General features: G+C 42.8%; 1 protein-coding gene across 7 annotated transcripts in view; it reads left to right on the top strand.

The window, feature by feature from the left end:
- Window positions 1-16,924, top strand: part of tox (thymocyte selection-associated high mobility group box) — a 323,812-nt gene that overhangs the window by 196,970 nt on the left and 109,918 nt on the right. For all 7 annotated transcript variants that reach the window (XM_068031890.1, XM_068031889.1, XM_068031891.1 and 4 more), the window contains one exon: window positions 2,282-2,524. In XM_068031890.1, the coding sequence (XP_067887991.1) occupies window positions 2,282-2,524 (243 nt within the window). The remainder of the gene's footprint in view (window positions 1-2,281; window positions 2,525-16,924) is intronic.

Here is a 16,924-nt window from a genome sequence, read left to right as displayed (position 1 = left end):
GGCACAGTGGCCATTATGGGTCTGGATTGGAGATCCTCGTGTGATCCATTGGTCCCCGACCTGAGCCCATCATGTTGACCTGGACATGGCCCAGGCTAATGTGGGCTGTCCACATTGCCAACTGGAAATTCCAGTTGGTCTGGGAACGGGGCCTTAATAATTAACAATAATTGCCCTAAATTGCCTATCCACTGCTTCCCGGTGGGCAGCCGATCCAAATCTGAGCCACCTTCATTCAAAATGGCTTGGGTTCGGGTTAGTGGCGGCGAACTGGCACGGAGGCCAGCATGCCAAATTGCACGCTTGCCTGCCTCTGATCCAGACTGTGAACTATTTTAAAAATACAGCCCCATGTTTGTTCAGTCTTCCCACAAAACCCTGATTTTTTTTTTATTCGTTTGTGTGTATCACTGTCTAGGCCAGCATTTATTGCCCATGCCTAATTACCCTTGATATGAGTGGCTTGCTAGGCCATTTCAGAGGGCATTTTAAGAGTCAATCACATTGCTATGGGTCTGGAGTCACATGTAGGCCAGACCAGGTAAGGACAGCAGATTTCCTTCCCTAAAGGACATTCGTGAACCAGATGGGTTTTTACAACAATGGTTTCATGGTCACCATTAGACTAGATTTTTTATAATTCCCAGATTAATTGAATTCAAATTTCACCATCTGCCTTGGTGGGATCCCAACCCATATAGCAAAGCAGTAGCCTGGGTCTCTGGGTTACTAGCCCAGTGACATTGCCACTATGCCACTGCCTCCCATTTTCCAGAAATTTATGTAGCAGCAGGTGGGAGGAGCCATGGATGGGAAACCTAGATATGCAGGTATCCTTTGCTGTAGGGTGTGTTTTAATTTTTTTTCTCCAGATTTCCCACACGTGTGCCAACCTGGGCAGTTGGTGATTCTGGGTCTGGGTGGTGGGGAGATTGTGGGGAGATCTGGGTGGATGTTGGTGATCAGAGAGGGATAGGGAGGGGTTTGGGGGTCAGAAGGTGGGGCAGGGGGATCGGACAGTTCACCTGCTCCTGGTCCTGCTGGCCCGCAAGCAGGGCTGTAAAAAAACACTTAACATTATGGATCCAGCCATCTGACTCTTACCTCCTTTTATCTGCCAGGTTTCCTGAGGCCAGGGAAATCCAGCCGACATGAGTTAAAAATAGAAAGCTTGAAACAGTGGAAGGATGCAGCTTCCTTAAAAGCTTTCAATGACCGTTCCTGCTCCTGAGAGGGGATTGGTCATCCGTACCCCTATTCCAACTCCATTAAAACTCGACATAGGTGGGCTCAAGGCGGGTTGGGTTCAGATATAAAATTAAAGAATTTTAACCTCCCTATCTGACCCAAACCCACCATTTTGGGGAGTTAAAACTACCCCCTAGGGATCAGCCTCTTTGCTCTTTTCCACACTGCCTCCGACACTTGAATGTCTCCTTTTTTGTCTCAGTGACAAGAATTGGAGGCTGAGCACTATATAATCTGTTCACTACTGCCTCTGTCTTGTATTCTATTATGTTGGCTATTCAGTTCAATATTTGATTGATACTTGTGCCTTTGAATCAAAATAATTCATAGTATGTGAAGTGCTTTGAAGTGTTTCTGAAAGATATAAGGTACAAGTATTTTTGTTATGACTGGCTCAAAGCTGAAGAACTTCCTGATCTGCACGGTTTAGCCACTCACTGCCACCAGCTTGGAGAGACCTCCTATTCAGCGTAGGCATTCATTGTTTTGCATTTCCGAAAATATGAGGCATTGCTACTTTGCACGATGGCGTTGATTTGCATTATACACCCTGCAGCCTTTATTTGCCATTGCATATTTTTGCTACAGCCAATGATAGTTTTGAATCACTTTTTGAACTCTTATTCTAATTTTCAAAGATTTGAAATAAACTGTAATTAGCATTAGATTTTTCAGTTTAAAGAAAATAATGACTTCCATAAGTTTCCAACTAGAATTTCAAGTGTTCTTGTTATTTTAGGCACTTATGTTTGAATTCCAGAATTGTGCAGGGGCAGGTTTGGATTCATCAAATGTATAATTCAATCTCTAGTACTGTCTAGTTGAGTACTTGTACCATACCCTGCAAAATAAAATGGTAAAATCTGCTTGATAGCAATTATCAACTCCGGTGGCTAGAAGTACCATAGTGAGTTACATAGATCCCTCGGGCAATGTTATGGTAGATATTGACTTTTCCTGAGGGAGCCATGATTTTTTTTAAATTGTATGATCATCACTAAAATATCAATTAAAATGCCACTTTATTTTACAGTCTTATCCAGTCCCAAACATCGGAGATGAGGATTTGGATATCCCTCCTATAACCCCTCCTACCATGCCAGACCATTCACTTCTTCACTTGGCTGAGACCGAGTCCAGCTACAACTCAGTCTGCCACTCAATGCCTCAGAATGGGCTACTTCAATTCAACCCGCAGAACATGACTCTTCCTGCAATAACAGTGTCCAATATGTTAAGCCAAGATGGAGCTCTGCTTTCAAACTGCCTTTCTGTGGTAGGTACTTCATTTGTTATTTTTCTAGTCAAATAGCTTGCCAGTGCTTCCCCAAGTAATTCGTAATTCAGCTCTTAATGTTTATAGTGGTATGCTGTCATCTTACAGCTATTTTGATACACTTGTACACTTGTTGTACATTTGTTGTGAGCATCTTTCGAGAGGTCATGAAGTAATTACCAAATTGATGTTTTATTCAACCATGAATTTATGAAACATATTATGAGTAAATTTGAAACCTTAAAACAGTATGGCCCAGAAATTATTGTTTACGATATTCGTGTACAGATACTTAATGAATTCACCTCTCTGTTAAAATAGACAAAGAAATGTCATACTAGCACACTATGTAACACAAACAGCATTTGCTCATTTTAATGTATTACAGCATGGCAAAAATAATGAAAGATTCCTAAGAATGAAAGGTGAAATACATTTTACCAGTGCATAGCAACAACAAATGTTAATAGGGAAGAACCTGATGCTAGAAAAATAAACCATGGACGACAGTAAATGAGATGCAAAATTATGTGTAGTTTCCATAATTTATTTTGCTAAGATTTAGGCCAAGATTACAATGTTAAACAATTCAAATCAACAAAAAGGGATATCTATGATATCTATGAAAGTTGGGGAAAAAGCTTGTGGGCGAGAAGTTGGGATTGATTGCTCCTGTTTTTAGGGTGTCACATGTGCCCTTAGAGTTCTAAAATGACATCCGTGTCACGCGCGCATGCTTGTGAGGCGAATAGTGCCTACGCTGTATTGAAAGGACGTTAGCACGCACATTGAATGTCAGCCGGAAGTAAGCAGAGCAGGCAGATCATGACGCCAATTGGCGTGCAACATGGATTTGACACCAGCGCTGCCATTTTGGAGCTCAATGCTGCAGCCAATGCCCTCTCTTAACCTTGCACAGCGAAATCACATTCAGCAGCAGGAAGGACCCCTCCCACCCTAACCCCACCTCCACAACGAGAGGTGTTTAAAAGGATCATCAATTACTTGCAGGTTGGTTGCTGGTTGATTTTTTCCAGCTGTTGATTTGATTCTACAAGTCTTTGGTGCTTTCTATTGTTGTTTCAAGTTGAAAAAGTCTACAGGACGTGATGTTTAAGGTACTGAATTCAAGGCTTCTGTACAAACTAGCTACTCAATATCATGGGTGCAGTAATAAGCAGTCCCCTTGGAATACAGCGTGACTTGGAGAATGCACAGAGACCACGCAAAGTAAAACAAGCTGCTGGAAGAGGGAGGGGGAGAAGTGGAAATGGGCTCTCAGCAGGCGGCTATAGCCACCCAGGGTGTTCAGCCTGTAGTTCATTCCAGGGATCATCTGGAGATCTAATTGTCATCTCTCAATCAGCAGCCCATCACTGCATAAAGGAGGTCAGGGATGCAGTATACTGTCTGGTTGGTCAGTATATCAAGTTCACAACCGATCAGGCTAGTCAGACCAAGAGGGCAGTTTACTTCAAGGCAATGGCTGTATTTCCCAAGCTGCAGGGGGTCATTGACTGTACTGATGTGGCCATTAAGGCTCCCTCAGAGCAGCCAGGTATCTTTACGAACAGGAAAGGGTTCCACTCCCTCAATGTTCAAGTCATCTGTGACTACTGTAAATGGATTATGCAGGTGTGTGCGAGGTTTTCAGGCAGCTGCCATGACTTTTATATCCTTACAGTCCCAGTTTCCTCAGATCTTCAGGCTACCTGAACGCCTTAGTGGCTGGATACTGAAGGACAAGGAGTATCAACTCAAGTCATGTACGCAACCGCAACACACAGGCAGAGGACACATACAACCACTGTCATGTGACTACAAGGCCCACCATCGAACAGGCCATTGGCCTTTTATAGATGAGGTTTAGATACCTCAATCGATCTGGGGGAGCCCTGCAATACACACCTCAAGGGTATCCCGCATCATTGTGGTCTGCTGTGCATTGCACAACCGGACGCTCGAGAGGGGAGTAGTGCTGGAGCCAGTGGAAGACACTGAGTGAGCGGCATCTTTGGGGGAGGAGGATGAGAATGAGGTGTCTCAACAGGTGCTAGCCGATGAAGATGGTGCTGCAGGGCCCAGCTCACAGGATAGTGGCATGTGTGGCAGAGAGATTCGCCACTCTCTGATCAGAAGACGCTTCACATGAAAACAAGTGCAAAAGGCCACCAAATCAAGAAGTTCTCTCCCCGAGGCAGTCTTGCTGACATTTCATCAGAGACCCCTAGAATCTCTCTGTATCCGTCAGCACTATATTCCAAGGCCTTCTCTCAGCACAGATACACATGATACCCTCATTTTTACAGACCATCCATCCATTTGATTTCACATCTGGTCACTGTCACCTGTTGCATAAAAATAAAAGTACGAGTCATTATACATTCCATGTCAAGACCTTTAACTCGCATTGAACAACTGCCTTCAGTGAAATGCACTCACTTACGGTAACTTTCCCGTGCCTGGAGTTGATGTGGAGGCAGGCTGCTGCCTTTCTTTCTCCGGTGCATTAGATGGCCATGGCCTGTGTCCTCAAGGTGCCGGAGCCCTACTGGGACCCGGCACATTTGGAGTTACCTGCATCTTGTGCAGGGGCCACCTCAGTCAACAGACCAGCATGGTGTCACTGCCAAAGGGGCTGGGGATCTGCCTTCAGCTGTGGAAGCATCTTGAAAGGAACCCCCATAGCCTGGAGCCCTGTCCCTCCCCTGCCCTTTCGGGCCCCACATGCATCCTGTGGTTGCCTGGAGTGGTTGAGCTCCTGGCAACAGAGAAGTCTGTGGCTGGCACATCGCGCCCATTCATCTCTCCATAGACCTCATGGATGAGGCCATGCTCTAGATGTCTGTGTGAACCCACTGCATCCACTCGGTGCTCTGTTCCATGTGTCTGTCCATGGGGTCGCTACTGTCTCAATGGAGGACACCATGCGTTCACATGCCAGAGATATGGAGCCACTCATGTCATGAATGGACTCCTCTATCATTTGTACATGGGACTTCACTGCCTCTGGAAACTCTGACAGACCTTCACACATTTGATGCAGCAGCTGTAGCCTCTGCTACTTTGCTAATGACACCCTAGGTTTGCCTTGCATGGAGCTGAGCATCACTGGGCCTCTCGTCACTCCTCCAAGGGGAAGTGGCCACAGCTGTCGCTGCCCCCGTTACCTCCTCCTGCATGTCTGTGCAGTGCTTACCAGATTGTGTTAGCTGTTAGACACGCGCAAAAAAGCACATGAGCATGAGGCGTCTCAACAGGTGTATCTGCACTGGTGGAGGGTGCGCTGGAATGAAGTGATGCAGTGTCTTCAGATGGCATTGTACCCTGTGAGCTTTCCATTGTAGCAGGAGCCCTGGTCTCTTTCTCAGCAGCTGCTGTGCCTGGTGGAGAGACATGATCTAAGTGAAAGAGCTGTTCCTTCAACCAAGTCCTGGTGCCTCCCCTTGATCAGAACTTCCAGTGGTGATAAAGACACACATGTGCCACAGCTCACACATAGCCTTGGAAATGTTGGATACAACCAAAGCTTGACCAACTTCTGCATCCGCCTTGCCCTCAGTGACAGGCTGCCCTACCATGACCCATCTGATTTCCATGGCCTGCTCCTCCATTGGTGTCACCACAGCGCTGAAAGGCACTCCAGCTCTGGTTCATTGACACTCCCTAGCATTCTGAGCACACTTCTCCTGCAAACATTGACATAGGCAGTGTCACTCCTGTTGTATGATGCACCTGTGTTGGTCACTCTGAGGCACTGTAAACGTGCAGCACTGCACCATTGGGATGGCCTGGTGAGGTGGTCATTCGGCTATCTCAATGCAGCATTCACCTATCACTGACCATTGGGTTCAGGTGCACGTGAACTGGGCACTTCAATGTGGACATTGGTGCCTGATGTTACCCCATTCATGGGTCTACCACCTGGCTTCACATTTCATGCATGCCTTTTCATTAATGTTGGACTTTCATTTTACAACTCTAAATGCTGCTCACCTTTCTAGAACACAGCAGGTTATTAAATCCCATCCTGCACTGGATCGCAGTGACACCTCAGCTGCTTATGATGTCTGCCACCTCCAACCATGCCTTATTGGTTAAATTTGTTGGCGTCCTCCCTCCAACTGCTGGAAACAGGACATTCCTCCTTTCTTAGACTTCTTGCAAAAGCTCCTCCACTGGAGGCATCGCTGAATCGGGGAGCTGTTGACCCCCTCCTTGTCTCTGTCTTCAACATGCCTGACTTCTGCACATGTGCCTTTAAAAATGGCAGCTGCGTGCGAGCTGCTAGCACTAGGCTACACCCGCCACTGTTAATTGGCTAGCTTCCCCGCCTGCAGGCCCTTATTTGTGCAAGCTGTGAGATGTAGTGTGAGGCTTGCAGCAGTGCTAAATATGAGGGTTCAGTGAACAATATAAATTTTAGGTATGAGTCCTTCATGATAAAAAGTGTTGGGATGAGTGATGGAGGGGTGGTGAATGGAGTAGTGTGTGAGGCTGTTGGTGCAGTTGGTGGGATATGGCATTTGAAGACACGGTCACTGACCTTAACCACTTGTGTGAAGTCATTGAACTTAAGGCACTGTATCCAGGTCCTCAGGGTTTGACTTTTGACATTGACCTCCGTGGCTGTCTGCTCCCACTGCCTTCTGAGCGTGTATCTGGAGAGCCTCCTGTGGATTAAAGACATCTCTCCTTTTTATCTCCTCCATCAAGGCCTCCACTCCAGTGCAGTGTCTGAAAACTTTGGAGCCTGCTCACTCCCATTTTGTGCCATTCTCCAATGTTTCCCAGGTCAGAGTCACTTCCTGCTCCAGCCACAATGCACCTTCACTTTAAGAGGTGCAGGCAAGCTTTAAGCAGTGCAGGGTAGCTTGAAGCGTTGCTGACAACTCACAGCATTACCCCGCTGCTGATGCATCCATTCAATCAACAGCACGGTTCGAGTTGGCTGGATGTTAAAATCATTGAAATGAGCAGGCAGCATGAACTTAGCATGTTGCCTCCATTTTAATCACTGGGCACAGGTTAATTGCGCATCACAATCACCACACCCGGTGATTAAAATGCAGGGGCATTTCAGGGACTGTTGAATTTAGCTCCCTGTCTCTGTTGATGATTGTAGCATCTCTGATGGTTCTATGGTGTAGTTATTCACAGTTTTGTTCCCAGTGAAGCAGTCTACAGGAAAGCTGTCAATTTTTCAGCCTCACTCAGATACCTAAATCAAGTGACATTATCTAAACAGTGAAATTGTTATGTAGTGTGGCAGCCAAATGTGCTTATCTGAGGTTCTAGCCTACATTCCATTGCAAGCATGTGCAACAGTGTCTATCACTGCCTATGCCACCTTTCTTTATGGCAGTTCAGTTTGTGACTGTAACAAATTGTGTGATCCTATAGCCCAGATATTAACTCTCAGTGGTAGCTTGTGGGTGGGGCTGAGGCAGAAAGGAAACCATCTGGTGCTCTGTAGTGCATGGGCCCCATGAGCAGGGTGCTACTTGATCGGTGCACGGGGGTGGGATTTCAGAAGGGAAGAGGCATCAACTGGGGACCTGAAGGAATGATGGTCCTCAGCAGTCAGGCAAGTGTTTAGGAATGGCATCATGAGTAACTGTGGTCAGGGGTTAGGGAGGGAAGCCTGGGGTAGAGAAGGCCCAAGGTATCCTTGTGGGTCCTCAAGGAGCATCCCTGCTACTCTTGACTCACAAGGAAACAAAAAAAAATAAAATTACCCAACCTTTCTGGGCCTCTTCTGACCCCAGATCTACTTGCACCAAATTTGCCTGCCAGGGAAGCCATGACAGCTTTGCTGTGCGGGCCTCGGATTAAAATTGCAGTCAGGCCCCGATAATGCCTGATCTACATATTTGAAAAAGGACCCTGCTGCTTTTTGAAGGATGTCCTGCTCATCTGCTCAGAAAAGGTTCAAATTCTAATCCACAGGAAGGCAGTGAGATTGGAGGGCACTGTTTCCATTTTAACTGAGCTAAAATTGGCATGACTGAACCAAAAGCTCTTGTTTTGTTATGTTATATTCTTCAACAACTTTTTCCTTTACATGCATTGAAATCTTTCCATGATAACGTCCAATATAATGACCTAATCAATAAACTGATCTATTCATAGCCGATAAAATTATTTCCTATGTTATTTCCTATGGGCGGCACAGTGGCGCAGTGGTTAGCACCGTAGCCTCACAGCTCCAGCAACCCGGGTTCAGTTCTGGGCACTGTCTGTGCGGAGTTTGCAAGTTCTTCCTGTGACCACGTGGGTTTCCATCGGGTGCTCCGGTTTCCTCCCACAGCCAAAGACTTGCAGGTTGATAGGTAAATCGGCCATTGTAAATTGCCCCTAGTGTAGGTAGGTGGTAGGAGAATGGTGGGGATGTGATAGGGAATATGGGGTTAATGTAGGATTAGTATAAATGGGTGGTTGTTGGTCGGCACAGACTTGGTGGGCCGAAGGGCCTGTTTCAGTGCTGTATCTCTAAATAAAATAAAAAAATAAATAATGTAATACCTCAGGGACAGTGCTACAATGAATTTGTGCTACTGAGTTATGGACTGTAAAATGACTTTCTCTATAATAACTTGAACTATGTGCAAAAGCTGGTTATTAGATTGGATAGCATCATTTGTATATACAATCAAATCGAGCTACAGTTCCAACTCTTTAGATATAAGATCATAAGTCACAGGCAAGAAAAGGACATTCTGCCCAACAAAGCTCATTCCTCCCATATCCTAAATCTTCTACAATAGTAGAATTATCTATATTGAATCTAATAGACAGTAAATCAATATTACATTAAAGTGTAAAATATACATATTTTAGTTACAGATAATAAAGAGGGCAAAGCCAAGGAATCAACATAGGAACAGGGGTAGGCCATTCAGCCCCTCAAGCCTATGCATCATCTAAGTCATGCATTTCAGTATCCAATTCCTAAATTTATTATAGTTTGCCCCTGATGTTTCACTTTGCAACAATATCAATATTATTGTGGGTCTCAATATTAACACCCTCACAACGGATGGGAGAGGGTCAGTGGTTGAAGAATTAAATATGGTGAGCGCGTCCCCAACACACCGTACATGGGGAGAGATGGACACTTAATTAACACATTTAAATCAGGCACCCACAATGCAATTGGGAGTCCAATTTAAAATTTACTGCGACAGAGCTGTTTCCCAGGGATGAGAAACATGGCAGTGAAAGAGAATAGGGAGCTACTGGCTTCACAAGGTAAGTGTTTTTCTCAGCACTCCTTGTGGGCTGGAAGAAACAGGAGTGGTTCCCTCCCAGGACCCTCAAGGAAGGCTTTGGCCTCCCCTGGCTCCAATCACCTGCATCCCCAAGCCCTCCCAATTGTCAACCTCTCTCGCCCATCTCGATCATGGCCTCTCACACTGCCATCCCCAACCCCTATCACGGCCTCTCACACTGCCATCCCCAACCCCTATCACGACCTCTCACAGGCCCCTCTTCCCACCCTTCAGAACACGACCTCTCCCCCTTTCCGATTGTGGCCTCTCCCCCTCCCACGCTCCGAATCACAGCCTCTCTCAGCCCTCCCGATCAGGGCCTCACTCACCCTGCCCGATCATGACCTCATTAATCCTCCCAATAATGACCTCACTCCAGCCTCCCAATCACACCGTCGAATCGCGACCTCACTCACCCTCCCCATCACGGTCTCTATCACCTCTTCTGATCACGTCCTCTGTTACTCCATCCAATCACAGCCTCTCTCACCCCTCCCAATCATGACCTCACTCCAGCCTCCCAATCGCAATCTTGCACACAGTCCCAATCACGACCTCACTCACCCTCTCGATCACGGCCTCTCTCCCTCCTTCTGTCCCCCCTCCTTTCCTCTGCTGACCATCCCCGAGGGTCCCTCGTCCGCGGTCTCTTGCCATTGGCATTATCTCCCACCGGCCGGCCGGGCTATCCATTTGGCCAATTGGCGGACGGGAAGTTGAACAAAAAAATGTTAATGAGGTCCTACAGAGTTCGTCAGCATTTTGGACCTCCTCCACATCTTCCCTGCTATCTGTAAATATCGGGGGCATGATTTCAGTTGTCAAATTCTGTTACATTTTTATGTATTGAACAAGTTTTTCTCACAGTATGATGTCAACCTTTATCTGGAGAGCCATATGGAAAAAAGATTAGAGTGTTTGCTTGATGCTTTTGTAGATCTTCTGGTAGCCAATATTTTGGAAAAATCTCAAGATTGCTTTCTCGGTCAAAGAAATGGACATGTTGTGGAGGAACCTAATTTGGGGGAGTAAATAGTTAGATTAGATTAGATTAGAGATACAGCACTGAAACAGGCCCTTCGGCCCACCGAGTCTGTGCCGAACATCAACCACCCATTTATACTAATCCTACACTAATCCCATATTCCTACCAAACATCCCCACCTGTCCCTATATTTCCCTACCACCTACCTATACTAGTGACAATTTATAATGGCCAATTTACCTATCAACCTGCAAGTCTTTTGGCTTGTGGGAGGAAACCGGAGCACCCGGAGAAAACCCACGCAGCCACAGGGAGAACTTGCAAACTCCACACAGGCAGTACCCGGAATCGAACCCGGGTCCCTGGAGCTGTGAGGCTGCGGTGCTAACCACTGCGCCACTGTGCCGCCCCGTTGCAAAAGTATTGGGAGAATAAAAAGTTACACCAGATAAAATAGGTTTTACACTCTACTGAGATTTTCAATCTGGGCTTCATAGTCTTCTTTGGCCTCCTTGTCTCGAGGGACAATGGGTAAGCGCCTGGAGGTGGTCAGTGGTGTGTGGAGCAGCGCCTGGAGTGGCTATAAAGGCCAATTCTAGAGTAGGGCTTCATAGTAAAACTATTGAATACATCAAGATGTGATGTGATGAAGCAAAGTAGTTCCAAATATCCCACAACTTGGACAAGCCAGAATCTAAGTAGAGCACACACAGTTGTAAGTAAGACCTGTAATAAAGGACTGAACATACCAGCACTTACATTTAGAAACCTTAAAAACCATGTAAGGAATTGTAAATGTAAATGTTGTTCCACATCATTGAACTGAAACCAAGTTGATGCTTCCATGGGTTCAAGACGATGTGTTATATGATTGTATTATCTTAGTATCTAGGCCATCATGCCTTTCACTTCTTGAAGATAACCTACATTTCTCATAGCTACAGTAACTTGTCAGTTTAGACAGAAAATAAACTTAGCAGTACCAGTCGTAGTCAGACTGCATAAATAAACTTATAACACTCAAATTCTGTTGTAATTGACCACATTATTATGAATATTCTTTACTTTGACAAATTATTATTAATTGCATTAAAAATTGGGCTGACAATGCTTTGTACAAAATACTGTTTTATAAACTTTAGTATATAACAGTGAATGATATAAAACATTTACAACTAATATGAAAAAGGATGGCTGCTGTAAAATGCAATTATATATCTATATATATATATATATAAAATAAAGTCACAGTTTGGTTTCCATTCCCTGCTCAATTAGTTGGCTTCAGCTCCAGGCAGTTGTGGGAGCCCTAAAATTCACCTCAGCACCCTGGATTCAGGGATGGCAAAGGCGGACAGTATTGTGGCTCCTGCTCATTATCAAGGGAGCCCTGCTGGAATATATGGTGAGGTCAGTATCTGGCTGAGTTGTGATACCACCACACTAGAACAGCCTGCTGCCACTTAACAAAAGGAGTTTGGAAAGCAATTACATTGTTGTCTCTTTTAAAGATAAACATTCTGTAATTAAAGTGCATAAACTCTCTCATGACATACAATTAGCAGAACAATAGATGAAAGGCATGCAGTGATATGTAAACATTGCTAAAATTCTCATTAGGACATCTGTGCCTTCTCTGAACAGTAATATTTATTATGCCGTATTGTACAAAGCAGAAGAAATCCTTAAATATACAGCAACACCATATTATGGATGTTAGTATTAGAATGAACCAAATTTGCTCGTTTGGAGCTAGCAATGAGAGTCAAGTCCACTAGAGCTATGTCCCTGTAAATACATAGTGTAACCAAGTTAAATACATTGTTATATTCCTAATTTTATGATAAACCCCACCAATAATAGGTCAAAATATTCTGACCATAATTCTTGTTGCATTTTTTTATATTTTGTTCTGACCATAATTTTAATGTTTTCTCAACTTGAAAAAATATATAAATAGTACACTTAATGAATTTTGTGAATTTGTTTTGCTGTTTACAGCTTAATTTCTGAATATCTCTCTGTCTGTAAAATCCTAGCCAGTTTATTTCTTTGTGTTGCTTATGGCAAGGCTGCTGTGGGTTTATTTGCTGGCTTCAAGAGCAGAAAAGGTCAATTTCAATCATGTTTGTAATAGCTCATTTTAGACAACTATGTGCTGCTCTGCTTACAAAACACATTACAGTGAAATATGCAATTACTACAACTCAGTTTCCTGCTGCAGAAACATTGCAGCATTACAGCATTACAAAAATAGAATGACATGCATAATGAAAGATTCCAAGATTCACCCAAGGCATTTATTCTCTTCACCTAAATGTTCTCAGTGGTAGCAGAGTATCCATTAAGAGCTACTATGAATTATGGTTACCTAGCAACAGTAGGGAGCTTGTAACAGCAGCCAAGAATGAAATGGATGACTGATAAAATGAATTTTCTCTGTGCATTAGGCTGTTGAAACTGTCTTTTCTTGTGGAACATAAACTGCATTTATTTGTCTCATGCATTTTTTATTAGAAAATTATTTGAGTTCCAAGGGCTTGAATCGTTTTGCTACAGGAGATATTTGATTTTAATGTGTTTTACTAAAACAAGTAATAAAAAGGGTTTGGTTGAAAGTAATGGAAAAACTGAAAGCACTGAACCATTTTCTGTAGTTTTTTTTTCAATAAGAAATGAAAAACACAAATTATACATTTCATGTTTCCTGACTACCTGAATAAAAGTATTGAAACAATCCACACGTGAACAGGTCACTTGCAGGTTGGGATATTTAAATTTACTTTTAATAAAGAAACTGGTATTAGATGTAGCAGTGGAGGGATTCAACACAATATTTGATTGAGAAATAGATATTTTAATGCAAAAGAGGGTTTCAGTGACTTTTTGTATAGATTTGTTGCTTAATAATTACATTTAATGAAATGTAACTAATTTCAGTGTAAAAAAAAGGCCAGTATTACATGCATTCTGCAATTTAGCAAATATATAGATTTTTATACAACTTCTCTGATTAATATTAGGGAGTCTTTGTTTTAGAAAGCAGTGAATGTATTGTGCATTCTTCTCATTTTCTGAGGCAAGAGTACTAACAAATTATTGAATAAATTATTATAAGTTTATGGGTGCACACAAAGATAGCCTAAAATTTTATGAGATTTTGTAATTCAAAAACTAATGAGTATTTGAATTCAAGCAGTTTGTAGCTACACCCAGAGAACGTTAACATTTGCACAGTAAAACAATTAATATGTTTGGCTCAGCCCTTTATTTTGTGAAAAATATTCATTCTCCAATTCTGGTAAGCAGAATAAACATTTTGTTCAAATCTTTTTCCACTTGAGATGCAATCAAGATTATTCAGTTGATTAAATACAAAAAAATATCATTTTAGTTAATTTTTAACAAGTAAAACAAAAGCCAGTTTTATTCTACAAGACATTTAATTATGTGTTTTATTTTGCATCATCATTACCACCACAGCAGGTAATAGATGTGAAAATGTTTGATGATCATTCTATTTTGCGGAGGACATAGTAGCCTTAGATTTTCAACAGTATCAATGTTTTATGGAAAGGTAGGGAGATTAGAGACAGAAAGTTAATAGTTCAAATAAAATTATAACTGCCCATGATTGAATTATTATAAAAATCAGCTTATTGAGTCAAGAAATACGTGCAATCAACATAAAAAAGGGGGCTGTATTGAATAAACTAATCAAAGAGGATAAAACCCCTGATCTGGATGGATTGTATCCACACGTTTTAAAAGAATCTAGGTAAGAGATAGCAGAGACATTACTGAATTTTGGGTTTAGTTGTATGAGTAGCATTGTAAGGCGTTCTAGAGAAAGTCTTAGACTCCAATAAAGGTTAACTAACAACTCTATTATTTAGTTATGAAATACACTCTCTGTAGGCCAACTAAGCTGGCATCCTTCGTGCTGCTATGCCATCTTCTGCTCAAGCCTATCTCATGTGACTGTTACATCATCGCTCGTACAGTGGAAGGGGTCTCTCTCACTGTCTTCGGTATTACCCCTTTACATCCTAATGTTACATCTCTCCTCATGTCTTTTTCCAACATTTTTCCAAACATATATACTTTTATGACTTCTCTACTACTCTTGCTTCTCCCAAGTCTCTGACTTTACAGATTCAGTCTCATCGGAGTTTTGACAACTCTCCCCAATCTGGTTATAATCTGTCTGGGATGATCAGTAGCCTTCGTAGGAAGTTTGGGTTGCTGACTTGGTTTTCATTTCTATGGGTTGTAGTATTCCGTTCAGTTTGAGTTTGTTCATCTTCATCTGGATCTTGCAGTTGGATTACTGGCTGTTGCATTTGAAGAATAGGAATGATATTCCTCCGATTCATTCGTATGTTCTCTTCATTCATTTGTATAACCTACGATCGCTGATAGTCCTCATATTTATGGATTACTGTACCTTCTCATTCCAGGTCATGTGTCCAAACTTTTTGACCATTGTTTAATTTGCAATGGTGTTGGACGATAAACTTGGATTGACATAGGAAGATTTTCATTTTTCTTGAGTAAAGATTTTATAGTTCCCACACCTTGTTCTGCCACACCATTGGACTGGGGATACCTCGTTGAGTTCATAAGATACTGAAAGCCCATCTTCACGGCAAACTGGGTAAAGCCTTCATTTGCTAACTGTGGTCCGTTGTCTGATATTTCATCTGGAATCCCATGTGTCGCGAAAATATCTGTAAGGGTTCTGATATCTACCTCGCTGATTGTAGAATGTAATCATCTGATTTCTATCCACCTGGAAAAGTAGTCGAAAATGCTGATATATGATTTCCCACCTATTATGACCAGATGAAAAAAGGGTCTAGGGTTCCCTCTCAGTCTTCACCTGGTCTTACCGTTTTAAGCTCCCTCTTAGTGAATCCTTGTTCACTAACTTCCGATTATAAGGCAAAGAAACTAGCCAAACAGGTTTTCTTAGGTTTAAAGCAAAAAGGTTGAACTTTATTAAATTAAAACTCTAATTCAGATAATGCCTAAGGATACGCGACGCACCCATGCTAGCATGCATACGCGATACACACATGCAAATAAAGACAGAAAAGAGCAGAGAAATAAAGTGGAAAAGATTGAGGCAATCTCTGAAGATGGTTTTTGTTACTGTTCTTTGAGCTCGCTGTAGAGTCCTTGATTGTAGGTAGGTCTTGCTTTTCATTGGGGCCCAGTATTCTTCTTAAACCTTGTTCGATATAGGAGACTTTTCTCTCTTGAAGTTCATGTGTCCTCAGTGGATCCAGAGGTTTGTGAGAAAGAGATGGGAGCAGACAGGAGAGGTCTTCTCACTCCAGGAGCAAACTGTCTTTCTCAGTTCAAACTTTTTGTCCAATTCAGAAAAACCCAGGTTGCCAAGCGGGTTAGTCATGTGACTAGCTGGTCTGACCACGTCTGTTTGTGGATTCTCTTGTCTTAGCTGACCCTGGAATGTCTCTTATACACGATACCATGGGCTCAAAGTCCATTGTGGGTTAAATTGAAGTAGGGAATAGCCTCTTTGTCCCTCCAAGCACTGTCTGTTAGTATGCAAAAATGTTTTTCCAGCGAAGTGTCTGGTGATTTTTTTAACAAGTCCTGTCTTCACTCCAGTAACAGTTTAAAATCAATGTTCATATGGCAAAATTAATACGCCTCATTCTTGGCAGGTGGGGGCCTGCATGACAGAGTCTATAGATCCACCAATCATCTGCGCCCTCTTAATAAATTTGGTTTTTTCCAAGATTTTATTGGTACCGAGATTAAAATATTTATCAAAGGCTTGGAGTACCTCTTCGAATTTATTGATAGTCTCATGGATCCCTTGACAGACAATTATGTCGTTCGCATTCGCACTTACTGAATATAGGAGGGTGTTCACTTGTTTCACTTCAGATTTTGTATGGCATTGCAAAGCGATTCTAAACCTTAGGAACATTTTTCTCCATAATAGCTAGTTTGAATCTGATTGGGTCCCTCTTGATTCTGGAAACTCTCAGGCATTCCCAACTTTGGATCCATATTGCTTTCTTAATAGACTTTTAAGGGTGTTCCCCTTTCTTTAAGAAACTCTGCTTGTTCGCTTTCTTTCAGACTTGGTTATCTTAATGGAGGTGTCCG

This window comes from Heterodontus francisci, chromosome 5 (genome assembly GCF_036365525.1).
Source record: "Heterodontus francisci isolate sHetFra1 chromosome 5, sHetFra1.hap1, whole genome shotgun sequence".
Lineage (NCBI taxonomy): Eukaryota > Metazoa > Chordata > Chondrichthyes > Heterodontiformes > Heterodontidae > Heterodontus > Heterodontus francisci.
This window is presented reverse-complemented; position numbering and strand designations above follow the sequence as displayed.